The sequence below is a fragment of the Eubalaena glacialis genome, chromosome 10, assembly GCF_028564815.1.
Source record: "Eubalaena glacialis isolate mEubGla1 chromosome 10, mEubGla1.1.hap2.+ XY, whole genome shotgun sequence".
NCBI lineage: Eukaryota > Metazoa > Chordata > Mammalia > Artiodactyla > Balaenidae > Eubalaena > Eubalaena glacialis.
In genome coordinates, this window is record NC_083725.1 from 59,847,274 (window position 1) to 59,865,235 (window position 17,962).

Consider the following 17,962-nt stretch of genomic DNA (forward strand, 5'->3'; position numbering starts at 1 on the left):
CAAAGGCGAGAAACGGGATATTTGTGGGACGAAGGAGCAGGGTGGTCTGAGGTGGGCGCATGGGGAAGGGTGATTGGAAAGAAGAAAAAGGTGAGGTAAATGTCATTCTGTGCAGGTGCAAGTAAGCTACAGGCTTCCTCATGGCAAGCATGTTCAGAAAATGGCAGCATTAGCATGTTCTGAGGGTGGAGTTTGGGACCCCCTGATGTCAGAAGGTCACCAAGTGGACATTGGCACTTGCCCTGTTGGAGGGTCAGTGGTCTTAACCAGCTCAAGCTCGAACTGGACGCAGCTGACTCTGAGTTCCTGAAAAACAGCTCAGGCAAACACATCGTTTGGGTTGTGTGACGCTTGGAGGACATGCAAGTTTTTTTTGTAACAACAAAGCGAGCTCAGTCAGTGAAGGCAGGTTACAGGTTTAATGGATCTAACTGATGATAACCCTCAGTTACAATAAAAGAGATCAGAAACAAAGCCATATATTAAAATCACCTCAGGATGACTTTGGGCCGTGTGTCAATCCAAAACAAAATAGTCTTTCCCAAGTGTTTCACAGCCTCAGGAGTTGAGACGATGCAGACAAGAAGGATTATAAAATTTTAACCCACCCTCCTGGCCACTGCAAACTTTAATCTGCTTTCTTGTCATTATGGACAATCATCAGGTCTCCTGGTCCCTCTGATACACTCAGGGCTACATGCCTGTAAGAGTCTATCGGCTCTCCCTCCTCCCATTCCCCACCCACCCACTCACCACTTCCATCTCTGCTCCCACTGTGTCACATAAAAATACATAGAGGCCTTCTGTGTACATAGACAAACCCACCAGAGAATTTTAATTTATTAGATCATCGAGCTCTTAAATCTGATCTCAACAGATATTTCTTTCTCACTCTACAGTTTTTAAGCTTTATGCTCTGAAGTGTCTCTTACATTTCAAGACTGCAGATGTCTCCCGGAATACAGAAGAATAGCAAGAATTGCATGTGTGCAGTACATGGGCAGGAGGGAACTAGGATGACTGTGCTATCTCATGAAACTATTCCCAGCAAGGATTCTGGGAAGAGACCTTGCACAGAACATACCCTGAGAGAGACTCCAGATAGAAATGATCAAGTCAAACCCTAGGCCATTCGTCACAGCTCCCAGCTTGCTCCTCCACTTTCGAAAGAAAAAAAAAAATCCTTTAGCACCATTTTTACGTCCCCTCCACCTTGCATAGTCTTCTCTTTCTCTTTTTTTAATTAATAGCACTATTTTATGAAAATCAATACATGTTCATTGTACAAAACATGGAAAATGATAAAAAGTTAAACAAGAAAATAAAAAATATACAGAATCCCACAAGGTACCCAGAGGTAACATCACTGCTAATATTTTCATAGATTTCTACCTATTCTTTCTTTTCATGCATTTTCTCCCATGATTGGGCACATATTAGATATATATATATATTTATTTTGCTTAATATCGTTTAAAATTTTATAACTATTTTAAATGATTATTATGTCATAATACTTTCTCACTTATGGGTATTTTGGGTTTTCTCTACTTTTCAATATTATGAATTGTAACTCAAATACAATTATAATTATGTGTTATAATTATTTATAATTTATAAATTAATATAATGAATATCTTTAAGGATAAAACTTCATCCAAAGTTTTGATAATTTTTAAAGATAGATTTCTAGGAAGAATATCTGGGTCAAAGATCAAAAATATTTTAACTTTTTTTAATGTTAAGGATAAATTATATTTAACCCAATATATCCAGAACAATACCATTTCAATTGTAATCAGTATAAAAATTATTGAGGTATTTCATAATTTTTGGTAGTAAGTCTCAGAAATCCAGTGTGTATTTTACACGTATGGACCAGCCCCATTTTAAGTGCTCTTGAATGGGGCTGCTGGTGACCACACTGAGCAGTGCAGGTGTAGAATGTATCTTACTCCCTCCTGTATTCTTTTTTTTTAATACAATTTTTAAAGGTTACTTTCCATTTACAGTTATTACAAAATTATTGGCTATCTTCCCGGTGTTGTACAATACATCCTTGAGCCTATCTTACACCCAGTAGTTTGTACCTCCCGCCCCCTCACCCCAATATTGCCCCTCCTCCCCATAACCACTAGTTTGTTCTCTATATCTGTGAGTCTGCTTCTTTTTTGTTACATTCACTAGTTTGTTGTATTTCTTAGATTCCACATAAAAGTGATATCATGCCATATTTATCTTAACATTTTTTTTAATTTATAATGTTAAATTATTTTCCCTTCTCTTCTTACCAAAAAGTTTAACCATTTCTAACTATGGTTAGAGTTGATGACTTTTAGTCCCTCCTTAACTGTGACCATCTCATTTTACATCTTTTAAAATCCCCGAATATATTTATACTGCATGTCCATTTTTTAATGAGACATTTTTTTACTTCTTTGCTTGTCCCGTAATCTTTTATCATGTGCTAGACATGGTGATGCTACATTATTGAGCATCTGGATTTTGTTATCTTCCTTTATAGAATATTAAGTTTTTGTTCTGGCAGGTAATAATTTACTGACAAATCAGCTTCTTCCAGTTTTGACTTGGTTTTAGAGTTTGTGAAGGTGGGTCTAGAGTAAGTCGAGAGTAACCTCATAAAATGCGGCCCTTCTGGCGTCTCAACCAAATGCACAGTCTGGCTGAACTTCAGAGTCTCCTAGCACTACATGACCTCTAGACACTCTCCATTTGGGAATGAAAATGGAGTAAATGCAGAGTCCCTTCGTGTTGCTCTTACGTATTACAGCCCAGCACTGCCTGTTGTCTGATGCCTGAAAATATATTTCCATATATTTTATCTAGTTTTATAGTCTTTACAGTGGGAGGCTAAGCCTGGTACCTGCTACTATGTCATGGTCCTTCATATTACATATTTTTATATATCTATGTTGAGGGTGTAAAAAAATATGTATCAAGGAAGTTTATGAGTATAAAGTTACCTTATTTTCATCTTTTTTGTTTTATAAAGATACTACGAGGCCAAAGCGTGACTACGAGGTGGATGGCAGAGACTATCACTTTGTCATTTCCAGAGAACAAATGGAGAAAGACATCCAAGAGCACAAGTTTATAGAAGCCGGCCAGTACAATGACAACTTGTATGGAACCAGTGTGCAGTCTGTGAGATTTGTAGCAGAAAGGGTATGTTCCCCAATCATCTTACGTCTCCCCTGAAGAAGGTTCCCAAGTGGCAAACTGCATTTTTTTGGTCATTACTCTTTCCTGATTTCAGTTGTAAATTTTTATTAAATATTTCTTTTAAGACCTCTAAGCAGAGAATCCCTTTAGAGCAGGATCATTAATCTTTATTCTAATCTCAATAAAGACTGACCTGGCGGGGAGAGGAGGAAAGGGAGCTTATAAACCTAAAGGCAATTAACAGCTTGAAGTTTATGGAGATTCACTTTGTCCTTGACTCACTTATCTTTGGCCACAACATTGAATTTATTTTAAAAACTTTGTCACTCTTCGTTGTTTAGATCAGGGTCCTCAATTCTTTTTGTTAGCAGGAGTTAACTTTTTATCTCCCTGAAAACTCGAGATCCTCATGGTGGAGGGGTAGATAGATGGGGAGGACTGCCTGGCCTGTTGCTGGCAGATATTTTAACTCAGAGGAGGTGTAGATGCTGTGATTCCCCTCCTCCTCATAATTTCAAAGGCGTGGAAATGAGAAGAATGTTCAAGAGAGAATAGGATAGGAAAGCACTTCAGTGTACCTTTAAGATCTGCCTAAAGAAAGATCCTAATCTCCTATGAACACAGAGAACCAATTTCATAGAAGAAAAAAAAGAGTTAAGAGGCAATCATATTTGTTATATCAGTAATATTTGTTGGATTGATTTGATTTGACACAACCTTTTCCCCCCTTTTAATGTATTGGTTAAAAAGATTAAACAAGAAATGTTCCTGTCTGTCTGAGAATACAGTAAGAAGGTGGGTCTGCTTTCTTCGCTCTGGCAAGTTGGCTTCTTTGAGCTATATCATACTGTTTCGAATCAGCTTCCCAGATAATGGCATCTTTTCTCGTAGACACAACCTTTGTTATCTCGAACTGTTCTGGCCAGTGAATAATCAAACTGCATTTAGACAGTTTATATAACTGCTGCATTTCACAGATAGCAAACTTGGAATTTATTTAAGTGATAAAGGCTTGAGCCATCTTAGTGTGTTTCTCCTATAAAAGCTCAAGTACTCACTGGACTCTCTTCATTTTTACATGGATATTATGGATGAGTTTTTATCCCCTTTTATTGATTTAGGACTGTTTCTATTTGCATAGTATGCTTTTTCTCTTCTTTTGTAAAGCTCTTTAGCCTCGGGATAATGAAGCCATTTCCCTCCAGGAGGCAGAATATGATGTGAGGCAAATGTGTCTGTTTTTCCAGAAATACTTTATAAAGCAGCTCCTTGCTCTGAGCACTCATTGCAGTGGAAACCAAGTTAAATGAGGTGTGCTATAGTGTAATAGGGTTTTTATTTGTTAAGAAACAAGATATTTACAGACACTATGCAAGCCTATCTCTCAGCATTTAAGTTAAAGTATTTAAGGTAACTCTTTGTGTCTGTCCTTGCTTTATACTAGACTGAGCATATCGAAGGCAGGATACATATAAACACTCAGCAAATGTTTATGGGATTGTTCTAAACTCACATGATTACCATTCTTCCAGATTTATCTTTGGTCAGGGTGAGACAATAAGGTATCTATTTATTCCAACCAATAAGACTTGGGTTTGAGACTTTGGGCAAGTTAGTATTTTTAAGCCTTAGTCTTTTCTTCTGTAAAATGCAGTTGATAATATGTACCTCATAGGTAGGGAATTTCTTCTTTGACAATTTGGGAATTTCTTTTTGGGAGTTGTTTTCAGAGATGGTTTATGAGCGTTTCATGAGAGTGGACTCAGTCATATTACATATGGCTACACAGCTTCCTTGTGCAAAGCATCAGGTATTTATTTAAGGAAATAAAGTTAACTGAGATAACACAAGTAAAATATCTATCCCAGTGGCAGACACTTAGTAAAGGAGTAAGAAATATAAATTATTGCAAACATTTGGTTATGACCATGTATATCAACTTTTGTTTATGCTTTGCAATGATTCTTTTTCAAAATTTGAAATCCAGTATCCTTTACCTCCCTCTAAAACATACTTACTTTTTTTTTTTCTTTTGGTTTGATTATGATCATTCTTCCTGGATTAACTCCATATTTTTCTTCTCTTTCTTCCAGGGCAAACACTGTATACTTGATGTATCAGGAAATGCTATCAAGCGGTTACAAGTTGCCCAGCTCTATCCCATTGCCATCTTCATTAAACCCAAGTCTCTGGAACCTCTGATGTAAGTGGAGGACAGTGGTGGCCTTCATCCAGCCCCCTGTTCCGTACGACAGAGCAAATTGTTAACAGCTCTTTGTCATAAATGCTTACAAATGGGAACTGCCATTGTTGATTTTTTTTTTAAGAATTCCCTTTTTTAATGATAGGTGAAAGTTCTTTTGAACCACTAGAGACATAATGTCAATAATTCCTTAAAATGTCTTCACTAATGTTTCTTGATTTTTATTTTCATTTCACAAGTTGTTTTTGTGTGTGTGATATTTTCATTTTGTCTTGCTGTTTTGAAGGTAGGTTGGTTTGGTTTGTTTTTGTTTTATCTTGCTTTGCTTTCCAAATGATAGGAAGCAATCATCTTTCAATTATCTCTTTTGAGAGCAATTCCACTAGTAAATTTTTTTAAATGTGTGGGTTTTCATAGCAGACAATATTTTAGACTCTTTCCATTGGCATTTCACGTTGTTATAGCATAGAATTCTCATGTTCCTTAATTAAAACCTCATGTTATGTAGACCACTATCCTTAATAGGGAGTTTTCTTAGTGGCCTGGCAGTAAAACATCTACAAACTTAACCAATAGCTCCAGACCTGTGCACATTTATAAACAAGGGGAAAATGCATGACTTGGATTTTTTGGTTCTTTTTATCTTTAAGAGAACGTGTGAAATATCTTCCTGCAAAATTCAGTAAACAAAATGGGCAGATATTCATGGTCTGGCTGTAAAGTAACAATATTTTTTGTGCCAATTTGATAGAAATTGGTGGCATTATTTTGTAGACCACTCTCGTACAAAAGTGATGCTGCAGTAGCCATAAAAGTAGCAGAGCAAAAAGGCTGAGAGCAGGGACTTGAAAATTAATCAGGCTAGGTTTGGTTCTTTCCTTTGCCACTGTTCAGTTATGTGAGCTCAGGCAATTTGCTTGACATCTGTAAGATTTAGTTCCTCACCTCTAAACTAAGCACATTGATGATGCAGACCTCACAGAGCTAGTGTCAAGGTTAAACAGCATCTTGAATGTAGAGTTCTCCATATGGTCTTTGGCATATAATAAGCACTCACTAAATGGTAGCTATTATTACTGTAAAAGATTTCAAGTTACTTTATTGTAAGAGGAATAAAACTTTTATCATTACAAACCATGTAAACAGTGCCATTCCCAAGAGGCCACAAGAGATGACACCAGTGTGTCCATTGTAAGAGCTCTGCCCAAATATGCCTCCATCTGGGCCTCAAGACATTAGAGCATTTGACAGGGTTCAGAAGTGAACCACAAAGTACTGGAAAACAGTGTTTATGGAAAGACCAAAGAAAATGAAATCATTCATCCCAGAGGAGAAAGCAGTTACTTGTAGAGGATATCGACCAATTATTCGGCGCCCTCTCTAGAAGGAAGAAGCGACAGTAGCTGGAATTGCAGTCTAAGAGAATTAAGTTAAATACATAGTCGATCTCTAGGGAAATTGCCAGAGATATATCTTAAAAGCAGAATAGACTCCCATAAATAAAAGATGGACAAAGGTTCTTACCAGGATGAAAAAATAAAGTCAGGAGGTCACTCTTAGTACCTTCTGCCCCATGAATTTAGGTATTAAATTATATCATAAAGAGCTTTGCCCACAGCTAGCACTGTGGAAAACTATGTGTTGAAGATAAAATAATGGTTGTTGATAGTATTATCCCTAATGGTACATATTAAATTCCTCCTCATGTAAGCTACCGTGTTGGGCCTTGAGCAAAGTGAATTAAGCAACCGCAAATTTCCTTGCGTAAAAGTGATTTATAATCTGAGAAGGGCCTCATAAATATTATTAGTACTGCTAACATTAATAAGAAGAATAGAAATATGGCCCCCACCTCCTGGGAGCAGCATCTTAAAGGCCCGTTTCAGAAATAGAAAAATAAGTTTTCACATCATAAACACGCAGTGGGATAAGTGGCTTCCCGGGGAAGGGAGGCCTGAGGGAGAAGCCACAGCTGCGCGTTTGGTTCAGTGCGACACTGGCAGGTGTTCCCATCTGGTGCTCAGTAGGAGAAGGTCTACTGCTTTCCACAACTATGAGATGACTTATTTAGTTTTGCCTTAGGGCCCTGTCATGGCCACGTATCAGCAAGGAAAATTAAACCTGCTGAAGGCTGGACTCCACAATGAGACAGTGACTCTGACATCATTTGCTGCAGCCATATGCTTAGTGCCGTAACGGTGACATTCAAACCAATGTGATCTTATTAGGAAATGCTAGATGCTTACTTTCTAGCTCACTCTTTTTCTGAGGGTTTTACTTCAGGAGCAAAGCTGGCATGAATTGCCCATTCCTCAGGGAGGGGTGAATGCTAGGTCACCTGGAACAAAAGCATGGCAGCTGTCACATTTAGGCACTGATACATCATCACACACATTATTCTCAAGTGCATCATCCACATCAAACCACAGCACTTATTAGCACATACATAGCTGACTCTTCAGAGGAGCATAAAACCAAGGGCATGTATGAAAGAGGTGTTTGTTTACATTGTACCGCCATGTGACTTCTATTCCCCACCCCCATCCCATGGCAATAAGAAGCTTTCCTGTGGCTCTCCACGCTTCCACCCCAATCTGCTTTTACCTTCTTGCTCCCATGATGGCCTGTGTTTACTTCTGTCTTCAGCTGTATCATAATTATGTTTGTCTAGCTCTCCAGTCATTCATTGATTCATTTCTTCATTCACTTATTCATTCAATAAGTTAAGTGTTGACTCAGCTCCATGCCACATGCTAGTGAACAAGCCATGGTCTCCGCCCTCAAAGAACTAGCAGATTGGGCAGGGAGACAAAACAAGTTCATGTATTAGAGGATAAAATCCTAAATTCAGTATTGCTACAATAAATGCAAAGGGAATTCAGAGAAGACAGACCCAGTATGGGCCAGGGAAGTCAAAGAAGATCCAGAACTACATCTTGACATCTGGAGCAAAACACTTTCTTTCTGTGAGAAGATACCTTGGTTTAGCCCGGCATCTCCTGCCACCCAAGAGTGACAGCCACTCAAAGCTTCTAGGGCTAGTGCTGTTTAGGAAGAGAATTATAGATACCATCCCTCAGTTGAAGATGAGTTGATTTCAACAACCAGACTTCAGGAAACTCCCACTTCTGTGTATTGCAGCCATCAACATCAAGTCCAGAATTGTGTTAGTGTCAGACTTCAGTTTTGTTTTGTGTTTTTCTAAATAAGGGCCTCTTTTGAAAGAAAGTCTTGGTATACTGGAAAGTCTATTTCACTAAAAACTGGTTGCAAAAAAAAAACTTTGAGTTCTTACATCAAATCCACTCTTTTACCTTAGGCAAGTCCCTTTACTACTTCTGACCTCAGTTACTTGCTCTGAAAAAGGAATTAACCTGAGACTACATGCTCCAGACCCAGATGTCTGGCTTCCTAAAGTGACATGCTAAGGCAGCAATGCCTTCAAAATTCTACCTGCACCTGCAGTGCATCCCAATGGACCAACCAAACTGTCTTTGCTCTTGGCTGAACTTTTATCAGTGCAGTCACACTGGTATTCTTACGATGATCAGAGGCAATGATTGTCAATCTTTGATTAAGAAAAAATGGGAAGATAAAATAATTCTTAATAAGTACAGTTTGGTTGGCAAAAAATGTTAACACCTAGAGGACATGGGAGGATAAAGCTGACACTGGTTGGGAACCAATAGATTAGGTTATTCTCCCTTTTCCTCCCTCCTCAATTTGTCCTTGAGACTAGATTGAATTTAAATAATCTTACGATTGATTAAGCAGCACTAACATACAGTTAATGATACACCAATGGTTGACAGACTAACAGAAAGAAGGACAGAGAATGCCCAGCATAATTCCTTTACAGCCCGTTCTTCTATCCGAACAAAAATAAACAAAATTAGCATTGGAGATTCCTTCTTGCCAAGCTCCTCTCTCTGGCTCACTATTTGATATGACTTGCTTAGAGTCTGTTTGAAAATATTTTGGTCCCAGCGCTTTTGATTGTTCCATTCTCTCTGTATCTTTAATTCAAGCCATCTTTAGCAGCTCCTTGAAATTCCATTGATTATAAAAACAGAGGAAGTTCAGGGCTCTTGTTGCTATAGGCATGCCTCACCGTTTGCAGAAGTTGAGCCGCGCAAGCTACAGAATGCTTTTTTGGCCTGAAAGATACACACGCCTGAGGGGCCTGTCACATTTTCTATCATTCGTTGGAAGCACTGTCTCTTTCTCCACTCCACATGTCTCCTGCCCACATTGAAGATGAACAGCAGCCCTTGGGGAGGATGGGAGAGTCGAGAGATCAAAGCTTTCTGCGAGGTCAGGACCTGAGAACAGTCAAGTCTTATTCTCTTAGATATAATGAGCTCCGAAAGGCTGTGATGTGTCTTCCCTTCTCTCCATCTCCTCTCCTCTCCTCCCTCTGGCCACCCCAGAAGATTGCGTTCAATTCTACATCCCATGTTTAAAAGAGGTTGAGATAGATGAGAACAAAGTCTAAGGAAAGGTGGCCAGGAAGGTTAGGATTTGGAAATTATATCCAATGAGAGAATAGATGAAGGAAGTAGGACAGTTTTTTCTGGAAGAGCGGAAGCCTCGAGGGACACATCAGCACTTGACTTAAAGACCCGAGGGCCTGACATGGAGGAAGGAGGTTCAGTCCTACTCTGCGGGGCTGCAGAGGACAGAACCAGTGACTGGAAACCATGACGGGACAGATTCTGCTTCAGTCCCATGTGGGACCAAGAGACTGCCCTCCAAGAGAGTGAGCCCCCTGGGAGGGAGTCCTTGTGGCTGAAAGTATTCCAGCAAAGAGGAGTCCCGATGAGGACCAGGGGGCTGCTGCTAAGATTACACTAGGCTTCCTGCAGGACTCATTTTTGCCATGCATTGTAGTTTTTCAGGATTTGGTATGTTCCCTTTGTGTTCTGATAGCAAACTCTCATTTTCCCAGGGAGATGAATAAGCGTTTAACAGAGGAACAAGCCAAGAAAACCTATGACCGTGCAATTAAGCTAGAACAAGAATTTGGAGAATATTTTACAGGTAAAACTTTATTTACATTTGTGCTGTGAGAAAGGAGATAAATTGTCTGACATTTGGCATAGAGAGGGCTCTGGGCCTGGTGTACCTGGGCCCTAAGACCTTCCTGCTAAAAACCCCTTATTTCCTTCTACTTCTCCCATTTGATCCAAAACTCTGGTTTCTTTCTTCTCTGGATTCAGCTTCCAGGTTCTCACTGGCCCTACCCGAAACCATGAGTGGCAAATGCCACTGAGCTATCTCCTGCTATTAAGGAGATTTTAAGCATTAATACCTCATTCAGCTTCTTTCCCTGAGATCATCAGAAAATTTGAAAAAGAAACTTATAAGGCTCAAAATGTGTACCGTCCAAAGCAGTTACTCTTGGGAAGCAAGCCCAGGGCCTCTGTCCTCTGCTTCAGGGACCTATGGGTCTGTCTCCCCATTAGCAGCACTTGAAGAAAATGTTGAAACACTTCCTGTGTTTCAATTAGTTCCATGTCAAGTCTCAATGCAAAACTTTTTTTTTCTTTTTAAATATTTTCTTGGAAACATGAATTTGGGGGGATATTTTGTCCTGAGTTCTTTATCCTTAACATGCTTTCATGAAACACTGATCAAATCCAAAGAGCAATCAAACTTTATGGAATTTGCCTTACCACTGATGGTTTAAAAACAAGAACTTTCCTCCTGAGTTACCGTGCATGAAGTTTGGTGTTTTCTTTTTTCTCTCATTCAGAATATGAAAATGCCATGGGCTTAGCAGTTTGCAAATATGTTGAATTGGGTAAATCTTAAGTAAAATTTTGGTTAATAACAAAGATACGAGTTATGTTTCATCCTAAAAGAACATGCAAGATGTTCTTTTAAATCAAAATAATGTACATTTTGACCAGTGGTTTATATTCAGGAATAAAATATCATAATCAATACATTCTGAGGATTGTTTGTGCAGATCTAAACCATGTTTCAGTCACAATTTATTTTTAAGCCCTAGTGTCATACGGATAGTACTGATGTGTTTGGGATATCTATCTACAAGATAGCTGCTGTTCAAAGGAGATAATAAAATGTATTTAAATCTACTGTAAGTGACTTGGTGTTTTAGGTAATACACAGTTTGTTTGTTTCCTCCTATTTTTATGTTTTTTACTAGTTGCCCATAAGGTGTTCTCACTACAAACAGCCCTGTAAGGTAAAATCTCAATTTACCAGATTACTTGGAGAATGAATGGGGTTTTCTCTTAAAGGTTTTGGGGGTTGAGGAGATTAACTAAAGTTTCTTCTAAAATCTTTATTATTTCCTCTGTGTCTAAAATATTTGAATTTCTGCCCCTTACAAAATAAGTACAGTACGGAGAATATAAGTCTGGCTTTCTTTGATAACAGGGAGCTCTCAATCTGAAAACTGATCAATGCCTAGCTCAGTGCCTGGCCCAGAGTACACACCCATAAAATTTAAATAAATGAATGATTCATTATGCAGAACTACAGAGCGACATGTATAAAGTAGGAAGACCATGGTGCATTTATTACCAATCTAGGACATGCCTTGTAAGGATTTTTTAAAATCATTGTTGTGACTTTGCTTAAGTGAATTTCTGCTTTTTCTTACTAATAAAAAGTAACATTAAGCTTCCTGATGAGTTTGTCTGTCACTATTTGAGCTTCTGCTGCGTGATTGATGGTTGTTCTTCACCAGCCAGCGAGTGATTCCTAACTCCCGTGTGTTTGCTTTTGTTCTAGCTATTGTCCAAGGTGACACCTTAGAAGATATCTATAACCAATGCAAGCTTGTTATTGAAGAGCAATCTGGGCCTTTCATCTGGATTCCCTCAAAGGAGAAGTTATAAATTAGCCAGTGCACCTCCAACAATGACAGAAGAGCATTTAGAAGAACAAAATATATATAATATACTACTTGGAGGCTTTTATGTTTCTGTTGCATTTATGTTTTTGCAGTCAATGTGAATTCTTATGAATGTACAACACAAACTGTGTGAAGCCATGAAGGAGAAGGAGGGGCCAAAGGGTGGGACAGAAAAGACATTGCAGTACGTGGGAAGGCTTTGGTTTGCTCAGAGTGCCAGGGGTAGGGACGAACCTCTGACGGGCTTTGTGCCCAAGAGATGGGCAGCCTCCTCACCCAGCAGATGTCCAGAGCAGATTTAGCTGCTGAGCTCCCTGTGCTTTTTGCTTTAAAGAAAAGTTGCCAGCACTTGAACTTCACCAACCTTCCCATTACCCACATCTGTAATTGGTACACTTCGAATTTTATAACTATGCACCTCCTTTGATTTCTTAACAAGCAAAAGAAAGAACGAAGGAAAAAAAAGAAAGGAGTCCCTTTGGAGATGGCATAATATCAGGGAAGGATAAGTGTGTAGTTTCTTTTCCTGGCATCTGCAAAGACGAGCATTTCATAAAATTTGCGAGTGTGTGGAGGACTGACCTCACTGAGAGGAGGGGATTCCACCTGGGGTTAGCTTTATGATTGTTTATCGTCTATTTTGCCATTTATAAACTTAAAGAAGGCACTAAAGATAAGAATAATTTATATAATAAAAATATATTAAATGTATAGAAATGAATTTCTATAGGTTAAAGAAGTTTTGTGAAATATTTTGTAAAGATTAATTAATTGAAAGACTAAATGTATGCACTATCTGCAGATGATCCAATTCAAGAACAGAAAGCTGCACTCTCCCTTTTGTTGCCAATGATCCATTGAGAGCATCTGAGTTCCTTCTGAAGCCTGACAAAGACTTCTCCCTCACTTACCTCCCATGATCTCCCTTCCACATTAGTGATACACTCCCATGGAGCACATCCCTTAATGAGTTACCCTCATGAATATTTTTGGAGGACATTTGGTTAATGCATTTTTTTAAGCTGATGGCTTTCAGAGACAAACTCATGCAAATGATGTAAAGGGAAGTTTTTGCTTTTGCTTTTCTCTTGTTAAACAACCTGGGCCTGCCATGCAAATAGTTGAATAATGTTGTTCCTAGTTAACTTACATACAGTTCTTAAAGGATCATTTAGTATTTTGGCCATCATGAATAATTAGGACTTTTTTTTTGTCTGTTTCACAAGTAACTGAGGGTTTTGTAATAGCCAGAGAAGGTATAGAGCCATGGAGAGATCTGTCCCAAGATGCACTATTTCTCTGAGGAAGAGAGAGAGAAGGGAAGCATCTGCTTGGGTGGGATGAGAGGTGCAGACTTTTGTTTCTGTGTACCGGACAAAGAGATAGAACCATCAGGAAAGACCATTAATGACTTTGAGCTCAACCAACTGAACTGCCTTTCTTGGGGGCTGCACCTGGACCAAGTTTATTTTTTAGCAATTATAATAATGATGATTTACAAAAAGAAACCTCCCGAAGCCTATATCCCACTTTAGAGCCAATGGTGACATCAGCATTGCTTGTGCCCAGGGTGTTTAGAGAGAGACTTTTCAGTGATCTCAATAACTACTCAACTCTGGGTTGTATACATGCCCGAACTAAGCCCCATCGCCTTATCTCTGGGGTACATCCAGACCTGGCAGGGATTCTGCCACACTGTGCAGCAAACCAGCATGCAGGCTGGGATGGGAGAGCAAGAGACAGCCATCAGCAGTGATGGGGCTTCTTCACAGTAAGAACATCAGAGCTCAGAATGAGGGTCTCTTTCCAAAAGCAAGCATTATTCATCTTACACTAAAATACCACTGTCTGCCTGGCTGCAGTCACCAAAACAAACGCAAAAATGCAAAATCATGCATCTACCTATAGTCTTGAGGCTACCTTTACCAATGGAAGGGCTAGCAGTGCATTTTTCCCTCTGATGAAAGTTAAATTTCCCAAGACTTCTTGGAGTGCTCAAAATGTCAAAAATGTGTCCATGTCTGCAATTCGCCAGTTTCAGGTCAAGGCCTGCTTTCATCAATCTTGCTCCCAGAAGTTTTCTGCCACCAGAATGCCATTCCTGATCCCAGCTCTACTTTTAGGCCACCATGATAACTTCTTTGGTTTCTCAACTAAGCATGCAACCATTTATTTAAAGGACTGTCATTAATGAATAGATGTTTTCACAGGTCATGTGATGTGCTTTCCATTTAATATTAAGTATTGCTGTGGCTGAGTACAATCAAATTGAACCACCAACCCTTGGTTTTGTAGTAATATAATTATTTATTTTCCTAGTGTAGATGCTTCTGATTAGAATTGGCATTTGCACTGATTTTTTTATGTAGATTTATATAAATATATATATACATATATATTTGCTTGAAGAATCACCAAGCCAATTGGTGAGAGGGTCTTTTCCTGTAGAATTTACACCTCCATTTGTTGTGTTGTCTTGCGCTTCCCAATGTTGAGGTCTCTACGGCTCCAGTGAACCAGTGTGTTTTGCAGCAAATCTGACGACTTGTGTGGAAATGGCATGAAAGTTACCCAGATTACAACTGGTGCAAATGCACTTGGAGCCTGGGGCCAGACTGGTGCTAACACTGCAAACTTTGTCGAGAGCTCTCTCCAATCTGAAGGCTTGCTGGGGGCGCAACGTCACCTTCACATGCTGGGCCCTTTCGGAAAAGTGCCAGATCGTGTCACTGGTGCTATTTTTCATGCTCTGGTACAATGTGTAGCACCACGGGGGTCTCAGCTTTACCAAAATCAAAATCCCATTTGTCAGCTAATTGCAGGGGCATTTGTTTTTTTGCTCTCCTCCCACAGGATTTGTTGGCCACTTCTTTGCAGGCTTTTTCTCCCAGCTCTAAGCTTTTGGGTTGGCTCTGTTGAGTGCACCCATCTTTACGAAGCCTGCACTCAGGTGCCTGTGAGCTGTCTTAGATCCTACTGCCAGCCCTTCAGGACTCCGAGCCAGGGAAAAGCTCCCCACTCCTATGGCTCTTGCCTTTTTTCTTCTCATTCTTTCCCTCTGCTCTTCCCCTCCTAGTTCTGTCTCGTTCCAGCTCTCTTTTGTGTACCTCTCCTTTTATCCTTCCATCCTGTCTTCTCTGAGTTGTTGGCTTTCTCCTGCATTCCTTCTTTACTCCCTCCCCTTTGATCCCCAGTCTCTTTGTCTGTCTCTCCTTTAGTCTCAGTCTCTCCCCTTCCTCTTCCTCTTTCTCCACCTTTCCTGTCCTTTCTCGTTTCACATCTCTGATCATCTCCTCTCCCATAACCCACTCCTTAGTATTTCTGTCCTATAAGGGCTCATGGCTGATTCAGACAGCAAGTCCATACACTGGACTAATGACACAAATTCTTTGGGTCACCGTTTCACCTAGGCAGCCCAGAAAGCAAAGCTGAGCGTGAATGAGGTCCTGCACTGGAGCCAGCTCCATCACGCCTCACTGAGCCAGCCTGCACCACTGCCCTGGCAGTGATGATGCACGTGCTCTGGGCCCTGCCGGCACCTGGGTGCCTCTCTGCCTGAAGCCTGGTCCAAAGTGAGCCCACTCCCAGCACCATCCCACGGCTCTGAGGACACTTCCTTTCAATAAAGGCAGACTCTGGCCCCAACAATTATTCTGACACCAAACCTCTTCCTTCTCATGGAAGCCATGCCATCACCTTGGTTTGGAGAGACTTTTTCTCCATTCATAAGCTTTCTTTTTCCTATTTTCATGTGAAGCTCCCTCTGCTTTTCAGCTGGTGATTGCTCTGGTGAGATTGAATGGACTTGCTGGTGAAATTACATCTCTTTTTTCCTGTCTTGGTCCTGCCTAAATTCCTACAAAAATATTTAAGTCAAAGACTCAGGCTAGTTCCTAAGTTTATCATAGTAATCTGTCACTCCTAAGAGGACAAAAGGGGACATTTCCCTTAGAGTATGTGGAGTACCTCCCATGACAACTGATTTGAAAGAGGACTCCCTACAGAATTCTGTGGATATACATTTTACTTCTCTGTACGTATGGTATATGTGGTATGTCTATCATGTATACACATACTACATTGGGTACAAATGAATGTGGATGGAAACCCACACACACACTTTAGTCTGTAAATATCCTTCCTCACTGAAAACTGTGCTTCAGAAATCATTTCTTGTACAGCTGTGCAGTTTCTTGTAGCAGCTGAGGATAAGCTAAGACAGGTGAATGAATGATTTAGACAAAGATCATCTAAAAGATAGAATACAGAAGCTCCCTAGCAACTCATGACGACAGACAACCAAATGACAAGGTTGACTCCCAATGAGATGGCAAACTTTTCTCTCCTTTTTGAATCTGTGTTTCCTAAATGTGTCTTAACTTCTGAGTGCACCAGGCTGTATGCGTGAGATCCTTTCGATATGACAGTTTTGTGCTTCTCTCTGACAGGATGCTTCTCCATCGAGCTGTAGTGCCGCATGGGAGGGAGGGAAACATACTCCTTGCCTGGGCTGGAGTTTACAGAGACACTGCACAGCTTACACTCCTGTTAAGTGTAAATATTCGACACTTCCATTCCATTTGTGTAAAAAATAAAGCACACACGATTATAAAATCAAGATGTATATTTCATACTCAGTGTGTCTTTGCATATTTATTGCGTTTCCAGTTGTCAGCGGTGGCCCCATTGTAAAAATGCTTGATAGAGTGTTTATAAACATGTCATGGTTTTATTATAAGATATAAATATTAAAACATTTTATACTTTATAGCAAATTATTTTCTCCCAAAGCATAATTTGTCTTATTTCACGAAGAATAGAATCATTCATTTCTATTTTTATCAGACTTGTCTGATTTTAGAGCTGAAGTGTAGTTAGAGTAGATTTGCTCTGAGAAATATTGGCACTGCCTAGAGCAGCTGAAAGTGCTGCTTTTGAATATTTTTAAATATTTGATTGCCATCTTGCCTGCTTCTAATCAGGATTTTGCCAAGGGTGAACAAGGTATTAAATGATAGGTATTTTGGGTTTTTTTTTTTTTTTTTTTTTTTTTTGGCTGCGTTGGGTCTTCGTTGCTGCACGCGGACTTTCTCTAGTTGCAGCGAGCGAGGGCTATTCTTCGTTGCGGTGCTTGGGCTTCTCATTGCGGTGGCTTCCCTTGTCGTGGAGCACAGGCTCTAGGCGTGCGGGCTCAGTAGTTGTGGCACGCGGGCTCAGTAGCTGTGGTTCATGGGCCCGAGAGCCCAGGCTCAGTAGTTGTGGCGCACGGGCTTAGTTGCTCCACGGCATGTGGGATCTTCCCGGACCAGGGATTGAACCCGTGTCCCCTGCGTTGGCAGGCAGATTCTTAACCACTGCGCCACCAGGAAAGCCCAAATGATAGGTTTTTTAAAGACCCTCACATCTAGCTGAAAAAAAAAATCAATTCTCCAGTTTCAAAATTGGGAGATTCCAGAAGGTCCTAAGAATAGAAATAGTTTTTTCTTGTCTGATACTAATGATGCAAAGAAAGGCATAAATGAGAAAGAAGGTTTCAATTTTCCATATGTACTGGGGCCAAAAAACATAGCAGCTCAAAAAAGCTGAGCATACCACAAATGTCAGGCTTGAAAACCTGAATCTGCCAGATGATTCTTCCCTCCTGGTTAAACATATTCCTTGTCATGTAGACATTCAGGCAGCACAGGTCT

The 17,962-nt window shown here is 40.0% G+C and overlaps 1 protein-coding gene and 1 pseudogene across 13 annotated transcripts in view; both read left to right on the top strand.

The window, feature by feature from the left end:
• DLG2 (discs large MAGUK scaffold protein 2) overlaps positions 1 to 12,342 on the top strand; it is an 802,852-nt gene extending 790,510 nt beyond the window's left edge. For 12 of the 13 annotated variants that reach the window (XM_061202775.1, XM_061202777.1, XM_061202778.1 and 9 more), the window contains 4 exons: positions 3,014 to 3,186; positions 5,277 to 5,386; positions 10,335 to 10,426; positions 12,149 to 12,342. In XM_061202775.1, the coding sequence (XP_061058758.1) occupies positions 3,014 to 3,186; positions 5,277 to 5,386; positions 10,335 to 10,426; positions 12,149 to 12,255 (482 nt within the window). In that variant the 3' untranslated portion in view covers positions 12,256 to 12,342. The remainder of the gene's footprint in view (positions 1 to 3,013; positions 3,187 to 5,276; positions 5,387 to 10,334; positions 10,427 to 12,148) is intronic. The other variant, XM_061202776.1, reaches the window with a different exon arrangement.
• A 2,348-nt stretch (positions 12,343 to 14,690) lies between these two features.
• On the top strand, positions 14,691 to 15,896 carry LOC133099243 (uncharacterized; annotated as a pseudogene).
• Positions 15,897 to 17,962: the final 2,066 nt, after the last annotated feature.